This window comes from Pleurodeles waltl, chromosome 1_2 (genome assembly GCF_031143425.1).
Source record: "Pleurodeles waltl isolate 20211129_DDA chromosome 1_2, aPleWal1.hap1.20221129, whole genome shotgun sequence".
Taxonomy (NCBI): Eukaryota; Metazoa; Chordata; class Amphibia; order Caudata; family Salamandridae; genus Pleurodeles; species Pleurodeles waltl.
In genome coordinates, this window is record NC_090437.1 from 1,341,766,099 (window position 1) to 1,341,783,244 (window position 17,146).

At 45.0% G+C, this 17,146-nt stretch overlaps 1 protein-coding gene across 3 annotated transcripts in view; it reads left to right on the top strand.

The window, feature by feature from the left end:
- TLN1 (talin 1) overlaps window positions 1-17,146 on the top strand; it is a 687,540-nt gene that overhangs the window by 183,003 nt on the left and 487,391 nt on the right. For all 3 annotated transcript variants that reach the window (XM_069205713.1, XM_069205712.1, XM_069205714.1), the window contains exons 8-9: window positions 9,464-9,591; window positions 12,575-12,635. In XM_069205713.1, the coding sequence (XP_069061814.1) occupies window positions 9,464-9,591; window positions 12,575-12,635 (189 nt within the window). The remainder of the gene's footprint in view (window positions 1-9,463; window positions 9,592-12,574; window positions 12,636-17,146) is intronic.

Below are 17,146 nucleotides of genomic sequence, written 5' to 3' on the forward strand. Positions count from 1 at the left end.
CCCAAAGGAGAGCACCCCAGTGAGATCTGTTTACTTTTCTGGTTACACAAGCCCTCTCAAAAGCTGTGAACCATTTGGTGATGTCATCACCATCTTCATATTTTGTTACAATCCCTTTGGGGATTTTTAGTATGTCAGGAGAATCTCTGACCCTATTTAAGTTGCTGCCACCATCGATGGGACCTAGGCCCATCTCTTTTCTTTCCCTTTCTATGGCTAGGAGCTGCTTTTCCAAAGCCAATCTTTTGACCATCCTGGCTAACAGGGGGTCATCTTCACTGGAGTTATCCTCAGTGATTTCAGAGGTGTTGGTCTCTCCTGTGAGGGAACCAGCATCTCTGACTATTATTTTTGGAGTCAGGGTTTGAGGGACCCTGTTCTCCCTAGATAGGACTGGTAGGGGGGAATTTTCTTCCAAGTCACTATCCTCTTCCTCTGAGTTGCCACCCTCAGAGGGGTTGGCCTTTTCAAACTCTGCCAAAAGCTCCTGGAGCTGTATTTTGGTAGGTTTGGGGCCCATTGTTATTTTCTTTATTTTACAGAGTGACCTTAGCTCCCTCATCTTAAGATGGAGGTAAGGTGTGGTGTCGAGTTCCACCACAGTCACATCTGTGCTAGACATTTTGCTTCTAAAAGTTGGAATACTTTTTAAGAATCTACAACTGGTTCTAGAATCTAATTCAAACTTTTACAAACTTTTAAACTCTAAAAGAAATGCTAAACAGGATCTAACACAAGGCCCTAGCAGGTCTTTTAAGAATTTAGAAAACTTTTCAAATTGCAAAAATCAATTTCTAATGACAATTTTGGAATTTGTCGTGTGATCAGGTATTGGCTGAGTAGTCCAGCAAATGCAAAGTCTTGTACCCCACCGCTGATCCACCAATGTAGGAAGTTGGCTCTGTATGTGCTATTTCAAAGTAAGGAATAGCATGCACAGAGTCCAAGGGTTCCCCTTAGAGGTAAAATAGTGGTAAAAGAGATAATACTAATGCTCTATTTTGTGGTAGTGTGGTCGAGCAGTAGGCTTATCCAAGGAGTAGTGTTAAGCATTTGGTGTACATACACATAGACAATAAATGAGCTACACACACTCAGAGACAAATCCAGCCAATAGGTTTTTGTATAGAAAAATATCTTTTCTTAGTTTATTTTAAGAACCACAGGTTCAAATTCTACATGTAATATCTCATTCGAAAGGTATTGCAGGTAAGTACTTTAGGAACTTCAAATCATCAAAATTGCATGTATACTTTTCAAGTTATTGACAAATAGCTATTTCAAAAGTGGACACTTAGTGCAATTTTCACAGTTCCTGGGGGAGGTAAGTTTTTGTTAGGTTAACCAGGTAAGTAAGACACTTACAGGGCTTAGTTCTTGGTCCAAGGTAGCCCACCGTTGGGGGTTCAGAGCAACCCCAAAGTCACCACACCAGCAGCTCAGGGCCGGTCAGGTACAGAGTTCAAAGTGGTGCCCCAAAACACATAGGCTAGAATGGAGAGAAGGGGGTGCCCCGGTTCCGGTCTGCTTGCAGGTAAGTACCCGCGTCTTCGGAGGGCAGACCAGGGAGGTTTTGTAGGGCACCGGGGGGGACACAAGCCCACACAGAAATTTCACCCTCAGCGGCGCGGGGCGGCCGGGTGCAGTGTAGGAACAAGCGTCGGGTTCGCAATGTTAGTCTATGAGGGATCTCGGGATCTCTTCAGCGCTGCAGGCAGGCAAGGGGGGGGTTCCTCGGGGAAACCTCCACTTGGGCAAGGGAGAGGGACTCCTGGGGGTCACTTCTCCAGTGAAAGTCCGGTCCTTCAGGTCCTGGGGGCTGCGGGTGCAGGGTCTCTCCCAGGCGTCGGGACTTTAGGTTCAAAGAGTCGCGGTCAGGGGAAGCCTCGGGATTCCCTCTGCAGGCGGCGCTGTGGGGGCTCAGGGGGGACAGGTTTTGGTACTCACAGTATCAGAGTAGTCCTGGGGTCCCTCCTGAGGTGTTGGATCGCCACCAGCCGAGTCGGGGTCGCCGGGTGCAGTGTTGCAAGTCTCACGCTTCTTGCGGGGAGCTTGCAGGGTTCTTTAAAGCGGCTGGAAACAAAGTTGCAGCTTTTCTTGGAGCAGGTCCGCTGTCCTCGGGAGTTTCTTGTCTTTTCGAAGCAGGGGCAGTCCTCAGAGGATGTCGAGGTCGCTGGTCCCTTTGGAAGGCGTCGCTGGAGCAGGATCTTTGGAAGGCAGGAGACAGGCCGGTGAGTTTCTGGAGCCAAGGCAGTTGTCGTCTTCTGGTCTTCCGCTGCAGGGGTTTTCAGCTGGGCAGTCCTTCTTCTTGTAGTTGCAGGAATCTAATTTTCTAGGGTTCAGGGTAGCCCTTAAATACTAAATTTAAGGGCGTGTTTAGGTCTGGGGGGTTAGTAGCCAATGGCTACTAGCCCTGAGGGTGGGTACACCCTCTTTGTGCCTCCTCCCAAGGGGAGGGGGTCACAATCCTAACCCTATTGGGGGAATCCTCCATCTGCAAGATGGAGGATTTCTAAAAGTCAGTCACCTCAGCTCAGGACACCTTAGGGGCTGTCCTGACTGGCCAGTGACTCCTCCTTGTTGCTTTCTTTGTTCCCTCCAGCCTTGCCGCCAAAAGTGGGGGCCGTGGCCGGAGGGGGCGGGCAACTCCACTAAGCTGGAGTGCCCTGCTGGGCTGTGACAAAGGGGTGAGCCTTTGAGGCTCACCGCCAGGTGTTACAGCTCCTGCCTGGGGGAGGTGTTAGCATCTCCACCCAGTGCAGGCTTTGTTACTGGCCTCAGAGTGACAAAGGCACTCTCCCCATGGGGCCAGCAACATGTCTCTGGTGTGGCAGGCTGCTGGAACTAGTCAGCCTACACAGACAGTCGGTTAAGTTTCAGGGGGCACCTCTAAGGTGCCCTCTGGGGTGTGTTTTGCAATAAAATGTACACTGGCATCAGTGTGCATTTATTGTGCTGAGAAGTTTGATACCAAACTTCCCAGTTTTCAGTGTAGCCATTATGGTGCTGTGGAGTTCGTGTAAAACAGACTCCCAGACCATATACTCTTATGGCTACCCTGCACTCACAATGTCTAAGGTTTTGTTTAGACACTGTAGGGGCACAGTGCTCATGCACTGGTACCCTCACCTATGGTATAGTGCACCCTGCCTTAGGGCTGTAAGGCCTGCTAGAGGGGTGTCTTACCTATACTGCATAGGCAGTGAGAGGCTGGCATGGCACCCTGAGGGGAGTGCCATGTCGACTTACTCGTTTTGTTCTCACTAGCACACACAGGCTTGTAAGCAGTGTGTCTGTGCTGAGTGAGGGGTCTCTAGGGTGGCATAAGACATGCTGCAGCCCTTAGAGACCTTCCTTGGCATCAGGGCCCTTGGTACTAGAAGTACCAGTTACAAGGGACTTATCTGAATGCCAGGGTGTGCCAATTGTGGATACAATGGTACATTTTAGGTGAAGGAACACTGGTGCTGGGGCCTGGTTAGCAGGGTCCCAGCACTCTTCTCAGTCAAGTCAGCATCAGTATCAGGCAAAAAGTGGGGGGTAACTGCAACAGGGAGCCATTTCTTTACACCTATGATCTGATATGTTACAAAGGATTCATTGTAAGGTTGTAGCCATTATGTAGGTTTCATTGCAGCACCAGTGAAAGTTAAGCTCTCACCTTCACACACGTGTAAATTCACAGTCAGTAAGCCGGGTCAGTATAACTTGTGATTGTGTATACTTCTCATAGTGTCTCTGCTCGTTCTTCTCCGCTCTTGTCCTGACTCTTGCCCTGCCTGTCAGAAATCTTCATGCAGCTTACCCTTTGGTGGTCTCCGCCGCAGCTGTCCATGTTGCAAGCAAAAGGTGAACGTTGGACTCTGGCAGTCTCTTGTTCTTGTCATGTATGTTGCAAGGACGCTCTCCTTTGCCACCCAGGTAATACTAGTTGAACGAGGTGGCACCACTGTGTCCCAGTGTATGGAGATGAGACCTCTCTGTGGTCATGCCAGCAGAACCGTGTATGGGAATCTGTGACTGATACCTGTGGTCGACAACCAGTGTGTATAGTGTGGCTTATTTAATACTCAGTATAATTGTTTCTCACACGTACATCCCCACCAGACCCTCTGTGACCCTTCTCCGCTCTGATCCTTTCATGAAGTCCCGCTAGTAGCAATACATCCTCCTTTGTAAGGGCCTCATTCTCTTGTTGACATCTGGCTCTTCTTGAGGGAGATACCTGAAAAGTCTTGGTTTCTGGTAAGTATGATTTATTTTCAGTATGATCTACAATATGCAGAACAGCAATTCATAGCTCCGCCACCGTCGCCCATCCAACCGTTTTCTCCGCTCCTATGTCGAGTCTCGAGACAAGGTTCTCAAATCCTCACAAGACTCGACATAAGAACAGAGAGACAACCCAACATATCCTTCCCCTTAACACATACAAAGTTACATCCAAACCTTCACAAAAACACAAAACACATTTTGTTAAACTGAAAGTACAAAATCACGAAACTTCGTAGGAAGCCTCTTATTCATAGTTGAGGATTTTCTTTTCATGTCCATCGACTCACATTCCTTCTTAATAGGACCTTCCAAAACCTCGTCCTTCCGTGGGTCCATTCTTGCTTCTTGATTTACTTTGGTGGACTCCTTCAAAGATTTGTTCAAAAGTTCCACATCACGAGCCAAGGACAACCTCTCCTTATTCCACCAATTACCATCTTCCAATTTAACAGCATTTTTACAAATTTTTATGACTTTCTTTGGATAAGAAAATCTTGATTCACCTTTCTGAACAATGCGGGCACTCTTGATTTTGACATAATCACCCAACTTCACACAAACAGTTTTTCTAGGATCACCTTTGTATTTATTCTGAGCAGATATCCTTTTTCCACTCACTTCTCAATCAATCCCTCATCAACTCCACTTTCACCCATCCACTTCCTTTTCAACTTAGTTCCTGGAACTCTTCCCCTCAATAATACAAAAGGAGACACACCAGTATCTGCATTGGGTGTGGTCCGCACAGCCCACAACAACTTTTTTAGTTCACTCTTACAATTTAACCCTCCAGCTTTGGCCAACTGCATATTCTCTTTTATCACTCTGTTAAAGCGCTCAACAAGACCATTACTCCTAGGATGATAAAGTGAAGTCTTAACATGTTTAATGCCCATGAGCACTAAAAAATCAGAAAACTGAGAAGATGTGAATTGACTACCGTTGTCGGTAAGTATCTCATCAGGAATACCCTCTGTGAGAAATACAGATTCCAAAAATTCAATGATCTTATGCGAATTAGGTACTTTCACAAACTTAAACTCGGGCCAACGACTATAAAAGTCTATTAACACTATACCATACTCTACTTGCCCATTGAGCAAATTGACAGGTCCAATCAAATCCATTGCAACCTTACTCCAGGCTTTCCCAGGCACTTCAATAGCTTCAACTTGTCACTGATAGCACAGGCCAAACAATCTCTCACAAAGTGTTCTACATCTCTGTCCAGTCCAGGCCACCAGAAATCCTCTCTTATTCTCCTTTTCATAGCCCGCATACCTATGTGTCCTTCATGTCCCAAGGATAATACTTTGTATCTTAAATCCTTAGGTACAACCATTGCATCCGCACGCATTAACACGTTATTTACAATTGATAACTCCCCAAAAACATGTTTGTACACTTCACACTGTTCAGACTTGCATACAGACCATCCCTGTGCTATGACCTCCTTCAATTGATCATCATTTCCACACGCTTGCCTCCACTCATCTTCCGACACCGCACCACCCAATTGAAACTCTATAGAGCATACCAGGACATCATCTTCTTCTGGTTCCTCCTCATCTGGCCCATTCTTGCAAGGAAGACGGGAAAGGGAATCAGCAAGTGTAATCCTTCGACCCGGAACATATTCCACATTAAAGTTATACATTTGTAATCTGTACTGCCACTTAGCTATTCTGGGAGTGGCTCGATGCGCACCAGAGGTAGAAAACAATTGCACTAAGGGTTTGTGATCCATCCTGACTGTAAAGTGCACACCCCACAAATACGGTTTGAAATGTAAAATGCCCCACCAACATGCAAGGGCTTCCCTTTCAATAGTTGAGTAAGTTTCTTCGGCACCTCTCAGACTACGCGAAGCAAAGGCTACCACTTCATCCCTACCATTTCTCTTCTGCATTAAAACAGCACCTAATCCAAGTTGACTGGCATCCGTCATTATTACTATTTCGTCCCTTGTGTTAAAAGACTTCAACGGAACTGCCATTGCTACTTCTTTCTTAATGGCTGTAAACTCCTGTTCACACTCCAGACACCAGTCAAATTTGACATTTTTCTTTAAAAGAGACCTAATTTTATGAATTTTGCTTGCACAGTTAGGAATGAACCTTGAATAAAATTCAATCAGACCCATGAAAGATCTGACTTGGTCTTTATTACTAGGAGACTGAAAATCTTCAATAGCTTCAACCAGCTTTTTCTTTGGTTCCACTCCACATTTAGAAATTTTATACCCTAGATAATCAATACTAGACACACTAAATTTACATTTGTTTGCCCCTAGTACAATCCCTTTTTTATTCAACAAAGATAATACCTGTTCCATTCTTTCATCATGCTGTGCTTGATTTTTGCCAAAAACTAGAATGTCATCCTGGAAAGCAATTACACCTTCCATACTTCCAAATAAACTATCCACCACCCTTTGGAATACCGCAGAAGCTGCAGCTAAACCAAATGGCATGCGTCTAAATTGGAACAAACCTTCTGGAGTAACAAAAGCTGTCAAATGTCTTGACTCAGGATGCAGATTAATTTGATGATAAGCCGATGTCATGTCCAACAAACTAAACATGCTGGCCTCATCTAAAATGGATAGTATTTCAACAATGTTAGGCAATGGATGGCAATCCACCCAAATTTGTGCATTAAGGTCACGCAAATCGACACACATGCGAATAGAGTTATTGGCTTTACGAGCAATTACTATGGGGGCCACCCAATCTGATGCATCCACCCTCTCAATTATGCGTTGATCACATAATCTGTCTAGCTCTTTTTTCAACTCTGCTCTCAAGGCTAAAGGTACTCTACGTACTTTATGAACCTTGGGAACTGCATTCTCCTTTAACCTTATCTTGTGTGCAAATCCCTTGAACACACCAATTCCTTCTTTAAAAACACCTGGAAATGCATCGACCCACATAGAACTAATAGATAACACTTGGTTATAATTCTTGCTCAGTATAACTTGTTCTGGGTTATTTGGATCTAACAAAATACCTAACTTTCTTTGATCTTCCCAACCTAAAAGACATGTATCATCATTAGCCACGTACACTATTCCCTTAGTCACATTACCTTGGAAACTCAACACAACTTCACACTCCCCCAAAACTTCCACTGGTTTGCCACCATATCCCACAGGCTTGATTCTCGACTTCCTGAGCCCAACATGGCTGAAATATTCCTTCCACACCTTTTGACTCACAAGTGTATAAGGTGACCCAGAATCGGCTACAACAATTATTTCACGGCCATTAATTGACAATTTACAGGTAGGCCTTTTAGTGTTGTTAAGCATAACAACATCACCCTCATTAGAATAGCATACAACAGTAAGAATTTCGTCATCCTCATTAGAGGAAGAATTAGATCCATCCAAATTGTCATTGTGCAACTTAAAAACCTTGTCCCTAGAACTGGAACTTGACATGTTAACAGCCCTACACACTCTGGCAAAATGCCCAACTTTGGAGCATTTTGAACATTTTTTACCTACCGCAGGGCAATTACTTGCATTACCTAAATGGGTGGAACTACCACACCTAAAACATTCCCTTTTCTTGTAATTATCCTTCCTAACTGATGTTTCAGCTCTGGTAATTGCTTGAGATTTGTTAAATTTCTGTTTGATTATAGCTACTTTCTGATGAGAATCTTTCTGACTAATTATACTCATCTGTTGCATATACGTTGTAGTATTCTCGATTCTAGTGGCTATCTCTACAGCCTTTTCTAATGTTAAATTCGGTGTAGACAATAGTGTCTCTTGAACTTTCTTATTACTGGTTTTCTCGACAAGTTGATCTCTAATCATTTCATCCTCACATGCCTTGTAATCACAAGAAACCGCTAACATCCTTAAAGCTCCCACATAGTTAGCTACTGGTTCACCAGGAACTTGCACCCTTTTATAAAATTTGTGTCTTTTCATAATAAATTTTTTACACAATCTAAATCTGTTATCAAGGGACTTAATGGCAGAAGCATATTCATCAATACCGCCATCACCTTCACCCACATCTAATGCAACAGATATCTGTGGAATGTGTTTTAAAATTTTGCGGCCCTCCGGACCTAAACAATGACGTAAAACAGCAAACTTTTTCCTATGAGTAAAGGGGTCACCGTCAATGGCATCTAAATATGCCTCGAAACCTTCTTTCCAGGAATCCCAATCCGCTTCTGATGAAACAGGATCCGGAGAGAATACAGGAGGAGGAAGAATGGATTGCTGCATTTTAAATGTAACCACAATAAATGTTAATGATATGCGTGTCCTCTTAATTTTTCAAGTCACACTGCTCAAGGTGTTTGAAATGCTTGGAAAACGTATCTTTTTTCCACTCGGTGATGACTGATGAATACTTGACCCAACGAATGAAGGAAGCGAGTAAAAGTGCACTTGAAGTATTATTGGACTAGTCCGCTATACCTCGGCTGTGCTGCTCCAAATATTTGAAATAAATGTCAGATTCACTCGTTTCCTGGCGTCTCCGTTGCCAAGAAACGAAGTAACTCATAAGACGCGAATTCGGCATCTTCGTTGCGTAGCTGAATCGATTCACTTGTTTCCTGGCGTCTCCGTTGCCAGGAAACGAAGTAACTCATAAGACGCGTATTCGGCGTCTTCGTTGCGTAGCGGTACACGAGAATAACAACAGGAGGACGCGCGCGCTGATCCGACACGCGCAGAAACCTCCTGTGTTAAACTGCCCCAAAAACAGCCCAAAAATCGATAAAAGATGAAAAACAGGTTGCAGGCTCCTAGACGAACGGAGCTGCAAAGACTCCCCTCAGCAGGGTCGAAACACTGAAGGCCGGTTGAAGACGCCGCGCGATGAACTCCTCACAAGGTGCACACATAGGTCCAGCTGTCCTGCAGTCCCTCGTCGCCAATGAAAAGTCTTGGTTTCTGGTAAGTATTATTTATTTTCAGTATGATCTACAATATGCAGAACAGCAATTCATAGCTCCGCCACCGTCGCCCATCCAACCGTTTTCTCCGCTCCTATGTCGAGTCTCGAGACAAGGTTCTCGAATCCTCACAAGACTCGACATAAGAACAGAGAGACAACCCAACAATACCTCCGCTCCTTCGGCAGGATGAGACCTCAGTTTGCAGACGTTTGTTCTGATCTGTTCTCTTTATCACTGCTGATCCTCTTTTTCACAGGCTCGCGATGACATCCTGAATGGTTCCCATCCTGTCTCGTTTGACAAGGCGTGTGAATTTGCCGGCTACCAGTGCCAGATTCAGTTTGGGGACCACAATGAGCAGAAGCATAAGCCTGGCTTCCTCGAGTGAGTATTGCACTGTTTCATTAGTTTTTATTTACTTGCGGTCTTGTTTAGGGCAAACCAGGCCCCTGGGGGTATCAGAGCGGGTTACAAAGCTCATCAGAAAAGTACATTAGAAAGGTTATCATGGAATTTTAGCCATGATCACAAGTGGTTATCACATACCCCTCTGCTGGAAACGCTAGACTGATTTCTACAGGAATGAGATATTATTTGGATTATTATTAAGTGTTATTCGTAAAGCACAGACCTACCTACAAAAGGTTTCCCAGTGATAAATATTATTAGCTAATTGGGTCTACCGTGGCTAATTAAGAAAGGATTAAGCCCAGTTCAGTAGTGTGTGCACTGTGAACTAATGGGTCATCTCCATTTAATATAGGTATTTCTCGGGTTATACTGAAACCACATTAGTAACAAACAATATTTAATATTAAGTTTTGATTAGGAGATGATCAGTGGAAGTTGAGATTTGAGGCCTACAATGTGTGGTTGAAGTATACCTCAAGTACCTTTTAGATAAAGAGCACATTAGAAGCATACCTGAAGTAGATTTAGATAAAGAGAGCAATAGAAGCATACCTGAAGTAGCTTTAGATAAAGAGAGCATTAGAAGCATACCCCAGGTACCTTTAGATAAAGAGAGCATTAGAAGCATACCTGAAGTACCTTTAGATAAAGAGTGCATTAGAAGCATACCACAGGTACCTTTAGATAAAGAGAGCATTAGAAGCACACCTGAAGTAGCTTTAGATAAAGAGAGCAATAGAAGCATGCCCCAGGTACCTTTTAGATAAAGAAAGCATTAGAAGCATACCTCAGGTACTTTTGATAAAGAGAGCATTAGAAGCATACCTGAAGTAGCTCTAGATAAAGAGAGCAATAATACCTGAAGTAGCTTTAGATAAAGAGAGCATTAGAAGCATTCCTGAAGTTGCTTTAGATAAAGAGAGCATTAGAAGCATACCTGAAGAAGCTTTAGATAAAGAGAGCATTAGAAGCATAAGAGAAGCATACCTCAAGTACCTTTGATAAAGAGAGCAATAGAAGCATTCCTGAAGTAGCTTTAGATAAAGAGAGCATTAGAAGCATACCTGAAGTAGCTTTAGATAAAGAGAGCATTAGAAGCATTCCTGAAGTAGCTTTAGATAGAAGTATAGAAGCATACCCCAAATATCTGTAGATAAAGAGAAACACACAAGCATACATCAAATACTTTTAGATAAAGAGACCCATAGACTTGTATCCCAAGCGCCTTTAGAGAAAGGAAACCATAGAAACATACCTCAAGTACCTTTAGATAGAATATAGAGAACTATAGACACTACCTGCATGGACATTACCTACAAGTTAGGCTAAGATAAAAACAACCCATTCTTCATATAGGTTTAGAACATAGCGGCATACGTTAAATAGCATTCAATAGAGAGAACCATAGTTGCACACCTCAGATTTCTTTCGGTAGAGAACTGATAGCTTTAGATAAAGAGAATCTTCGAAGCATACCTCAAATACCTTTACATAAAGTGAACTATAGAAGTGCATCTCGGATACCTTTAGATAAAAGAGAGAACCATAGAAGTGCACCTCAGATACCTTTGGATAAAATAGAGAACCATAGAAGTGCACCTCAGATACCTTCGGATAAAAGAGAGAACCATAGAAGTGTACCTCCGATACCTTTAGATAAAATAGAGAACCATAGAAGTGCACCTCAGATACCTTCAGATAAAATAGAGAACCATAGAAGTGTACCACGGATACCTTTAGATAAAAGAGAGAACCATAGAAGTGCACCTCAGATGCCTTTAGATAAAAGAGAGAACCATAGAAGTGTACCACGGATACCTTCAGATAAAAGAGAGAACCATAGAAGTGTACCACGGATACCTTCAGATAAAAGAGAGAACCATAGAAGTGTACCACGGATACCTTCAGATAAAAGAGAGAACCATAGAAGTGCACCTCCGATACTTTTAAATACAATAAAGATAGCCATGGCGGCTACCTAAGTTAGGTTATCATAAAGACAACTATAGAACCATACCTCAGATATGTTTACATGAAGAGGACATAGCAGCAAACCTCAAATAGCTTTAGCTAAAGAGAACTATAGAAGCATTCCTCAAATACCTTTAGACAAAAGAACTACTGAAGTGCACCACAAATACCTGTAGATAAAATAAAGAGAATATAGCAGCATTCTGCAAATACCTCTAGACAAAAGAACCTAGACGTGCACCACAAATACCTTTAGATAAATAAAGAGAACATAGCAGCATACCTCAAACCATAGAACCATAACGGGAACCATAACTTAATTAGGTTCAGCTAAAGAGAACCTTAGAACCATATCTCAACAGAAGCATCCCTGAGGCACCTTTAGATAAAATAAAGAGAACCATAGAAGCGTACCTCAATTGGCTTTAGATAAAGAAAACCGTAGATGTGTACCCCAAACACCCTTGTATAAGGAGACATCCATCATTGTGTGCTTCACCCCATTTCTGCAGCAGGGACAGAGGTTAATAGCTGGGGTATGAGAAGGGGTAGGAATGGAGGGGGTGGGCTGAATGATGCAGAGTGAAAGGACATTGGTGGCCAGAGGGTCACTCACTTCACTTGCACTGTGAGTAATGACATTTTGCCTAATCACAGGTACATGTCCTGCTATAGTCAATAGTAGCTTTTCCTTGCGACAGTAAGGAGTAAATTATCATATCATGTGGGTTGGAATTAGAACAAGGCTTCCATGCACGTGATGAATATCTGTCGGCTGGGAAGCATCCGTACTCCTGTTTTTACAATAATATGTCATTTTACTGCTTTTTGTTGTGATGGGTGTGCTTGCAATCCCAATGAGAAACAGAGCGCCACCTTGCCAAGGACTGTGTTGGCTTTTCCACGCTCGCTGCTCTTGCTTTGAGGATGCTTGGCCTCCGCCTCATCTCCTGATCCCTTTAATCTCCTGCTTCTCTCTCTGCAGACTGAAGGATTTCCTGCCCAAGGAGTACATCAAGCAGAAAGGTGAACGCAAGATCTTCATGGTGAGCGCTCCTTTTGGCAGTTTGTGTAGGTGCGAGAGGTAGTGTGGGGCTCTGGGGATGCAGCAGGTTAGTAAAAGAACTTCCTATTTGTAAATATTCCTGATTCTGGTGGGTTTTCTTCTCTCGTGAGAGCTTGGTGCTGTGGACTGCTGGGTCCACTGCATTGGTACTGGTTTGAAAACGGGCTGCGTCTGTAGAGATGTAGCAGAAACACGTGCCACGATTGTTGTGGGACATAATCTTTTTTTTACAGTGCTTGCTATTGTGCTATGGGATGGACTGTCTTTCTAAATCCTGCTCTCAAGAGCGAGTGGGCTTTAAACCGCTGCACTTGAGGCTTACATGTCAGGTCTCTGCATTGTTACTTTATCATACTGTTCTCAGGACCCTGGGACAGAAGATGTCCGTCCACTATACCCTAGAGTACTGCTTGACATTGGATTGGTCCTTGGCAATCTTTAGAAGGAATCACTATCTTGGTGCAGACAATACAAGTGGACTTTATATTGAATTCAATAGGATGCCGTTGCTCTTCAGAATCTGCCTTTGATTATAATCCTGGTACACTGCTTTTTTTTTTTTTTAACCTTGAACAACTTTAAAGTTGGATTCTGAAACTAGTTGAGAGCAGGCACTCTATTTGATATTGTGCAGATGGTATGACACATGTTTCTGAGCAAGGGGCGCACCCACGCTGATCATACAACCAGGCCATTTACCCTCTCTCCCACCACACACACACAAGCAGCCAAACCTCCCTTCCTGCACCCCCTGGCCCCCACTGAAGAATTTGGGTTGATCACCTTGAATGCTTATGGTTTATGCTTTGAAGATGTTTTTCAGTTTGCTAAACGCATAAGAGGTTTAAGCTATGCCCGGCTTGGTAGGAAGATGGGCCCATCATAGGCTGGGCCATGGTTCGGCAAGGGGATGGGCCTCCATGTAGCCTGTGCCATGGAGTGAAGGGCTCAGCAGGATTATGGTACCATGTAGGATAGGACATCAGGTGAAGGGCTAGTCCATGACTTGGGTGGAAGATGGGGCCCCTTATAGGCTGAGCCATGCATCAAAGGGCTGCTAGGACTAAGGGCATCTTGTAGACTGGGTCACGGAGTGAAGGGCTTGGTAGGAGGATGGGCCCCAGGTAGACTTGGCCATGGCTTGTCAGGGGTTACCCTGCCATGTAGCCTGGGCTATGGCTACTAAAAAGGAGTGTCCTTTCAAAGATCTAGTAGTGTTGCGGTCATGTTTAAAAAGAGTGGTACTGTGTGAGGAGCTGTTTAGAGAATGAGGCCTGCATATACTGGGCTGGTATTGCGTTGCTTAGGAACATATCACTGATGTGGCAGAGAGTTGTGCTCAGAGATTTGGTTGGGATATGATTTTCAAATGATGAGTCAGATAGTCTGTGACGGGCCTCCCTGAATATGTTGCCAATGCAGTGGAGGGCCATAATCTGAGGGGTATAGAACAATTACAGTTATGATGTTGAGGAATTTCATGCTAAGAACCATGGGATTTAGACATGTCCATTCTTTGGTAGATGTATGGGCCAGATGCATAGAGGATGACTATGCTTTGGGTAAGAGCAGACATGGGTCCTGTGCACACTGTGTCACCTGAACCTGGCTGTACCCGGCTGATGATCCCATAATTAGGGATAAACCAGTCCTGGGTGCTTATGCTCCTGTTTAGGCAGGACCTGACCTGGTAGTCGGGCTTGACTATTCCTATTGAAGAAGGATCAATACTGACTTGCATATGGTTAGATCCAAACTGAGGTAGCATAGTGTGCAAAATAACAATGGATTTAAATGCGGCCTGAGTGATTACCACTGGCTGAGATTAATGTAAGCATTTGATCCATCACTGTTTTGTATATTTATCGTGCTTTGGGTAAGGTAAGAACAAACATGATGGCCAGGTTTAGAAGGCTTGGTTCGGAAAACTCACCTTTGTGTACAGTGTAGGAGGCTGGCCTGGCTTGTAGTGGGTACCAAGGGGTACTTACACTCTGTACCAGGTCCAGTTATCCCTTATCAGTGTAGAAGAGGTGTTTCTAGCAGCTTAGGCCGAGAGAAGGTAGCTATAGCAGAGCAGCTTAGGCTGAACTAGGAGACATGCAAAGCTCCTACTATACCACTGGTGTCATGCACAATATCATAAGAAAACACAATACACAGATATACTAAAAATAAAGGTACTTTATTTTTATGACAATATGCCAAAGTATCTCAGTGAGTACCCTCAGTATGAGGATGCCAAATATACACAAGATATATGTACACAATACCAAAAATATGCAGTAATAGCAAAAGGAAGTAATGCAAGCAGTGTAAAGTTACAATAGATTGCAATAGGAGCACATAGGTATAGGGGCAACACAAACCATATACTCCAAAAGTGGAATGCGAACCACGAATGGACCCCAAACTTATGTGAGCTTGTAGAGGGTCGCTAGGGCTGTAAGAAAACAGGGTTAGAAAAATAGCCCACCCCAAGACCCTGTAAGGTAGGTGTAAAGTGCACCTACAACCCCCAGAGAGCACAGAAGTTGTGATAGGGGGATTCTGCAAGGAAAACCAACACCAGCAAAGCAACAACAGTGGATTTCCGGACCTGAGTACCTGTGAAACAAGGGGACCAAGTCCAAGAGTCGCGACAGTGTCGAGAGTGGGCAGATGCCCAGGAAATGCCAGAGGAGGGTGCAAAGGAGCTGCCACCGGATGGAAGAAGCTTGGTGTTTTGCAAGAACGAAGAGGACTAGGAACTTCCCCTTTGGAGGATGGATGTCCCACGTCGGGAAGAAGCTTGCAGACGTATTCCCATGCAGAAAGACCGCAAACAAGCCTTGCTAGCTGCAAGGGTCGCGGTTAGGGTTTTTGGATGCTGCTGTGGCCCAGGAGGGACCAGGATGTCGCCACTTGGATGAGGAGACAGAGGGGGCACCCAGCAAGTCAGGGAGCCCTCACAGAAGCAGGCAGCACCGAAGAAATACCGGAACAGGCACTTAGAAGAGGAGTGAACCGGAGTCCACCCGAAGTCACAAAAGGGAGTCCCACGACGCCAGAGGACAACTCAGAAGTTGTGCACTGCAGGTTAGAGTGTCGGGGACCCAGGCTTGGCTGTGCACAAAGGAAATCCTGGAAGAGTGCACAGGAGCCGGAGCAGCTGCAAATCAAGCGGTACCCAGCAATGCAGTCTAGCGTGGGGAGGCAAGGACTTACCTCCACCAAACTTGGACTGAAGAGTCACTGGACTGTGGGAGTCACTTGGACAGAGTTGCTGAGTTCCAGGGACCACGCTCGTCGTGCTGAGAGGGGACCCAGAGGACCGGTGATGCAGTCTTTTGTTGCCTGCGGTTGCAGGGGGAAGATTCTGTCGACCCACAGGAGATTTCTTCAGAGCTCCTGGTGCAAGAAGGAGGCAGGCTACCCCCAGAGCATGCACCACCTGGAAACAGTCGAGAAAGCCGGCAGGATGAAGCGATACAAGGTTGCTAGTAGTCGTCTTGCTACTTTGTTGCGGTTTTGCAGGTGTCCTGAGCAGTCAGCGGTCGATCCTTTGGCAGAAGGTGAAGAGGGAGATGCAGAGGAACTCTGGTGAGCTCTTGCATTCGGTATCTGAAGAATTCCCCAAAGCAGAGACCCTAAATAGCCAGAAAAGGAGGTTTGGCTACCTAGGAAGGAGGATAGGCTAGTAAGACAGGTAAGAGCCTATCAGAAGGAGTCTCTGACGTCACCTGCTGGCCCTGGCCACTCAGAGCAGTCCAGTGTGCCAGCACACCTCTGAATCCAAGATGGCAGAGGTCTGGGGCACGCTGGAGGAGCTCTGGGCACCTCCCCTGGGAGGTTCAGGTCAGGGGAGTGGTCACTCCCCTTTCCTTTGTCCAGTTTCGCGCCAGAGCAGGGCTGGAGGATCCCTGAACCGGTGTAGACTGGCTTATGCAGAGATGGGCACCATCTGTGCCCATCAAAGCATTTCCAGAGGCTGGGTGAGGCTACTCCTCCCCAGCCCTGACACCTATTTCCAAAGGTAGAGGGTGTAACACCCTCTCTCTGAGGAAGTCCTTTGTTCTGCCTTCCTGGGCCAGGCCTGGCTGGACCCCAGGAGGGCAGAAACCTGTCTGAGGGGTTGGCAGCAGCAGCAGCTGCAGTGAAACCCCGGGAAAGGCAGTTTGGCAGTACCCGGGTTCTGTGCTAGAGACCCGGGGGATCATGGAATTGTCTCCCCAAAGCCAGAATGGCATTGGGGTGACAATTCCATGATCTTAGACATGTTACATGGCCATGTTCGGAGTTACCATTGTGACGCTATACATAGGTAGTGACCTATCTATAGTGCACGCGTGATATGGTGTCCCCGCACTCACAAAGTCTGGGGAATTTGCCCTGAACAATGTGGGGGCACCTTGGCTAGTGCCAGGGTGCCCACACACTAAATAACTTTGCACCCAACCTTCACCAGGTGAAGGTTAGACATATAGGTGACTTATAAGTTACTTAAGTGCA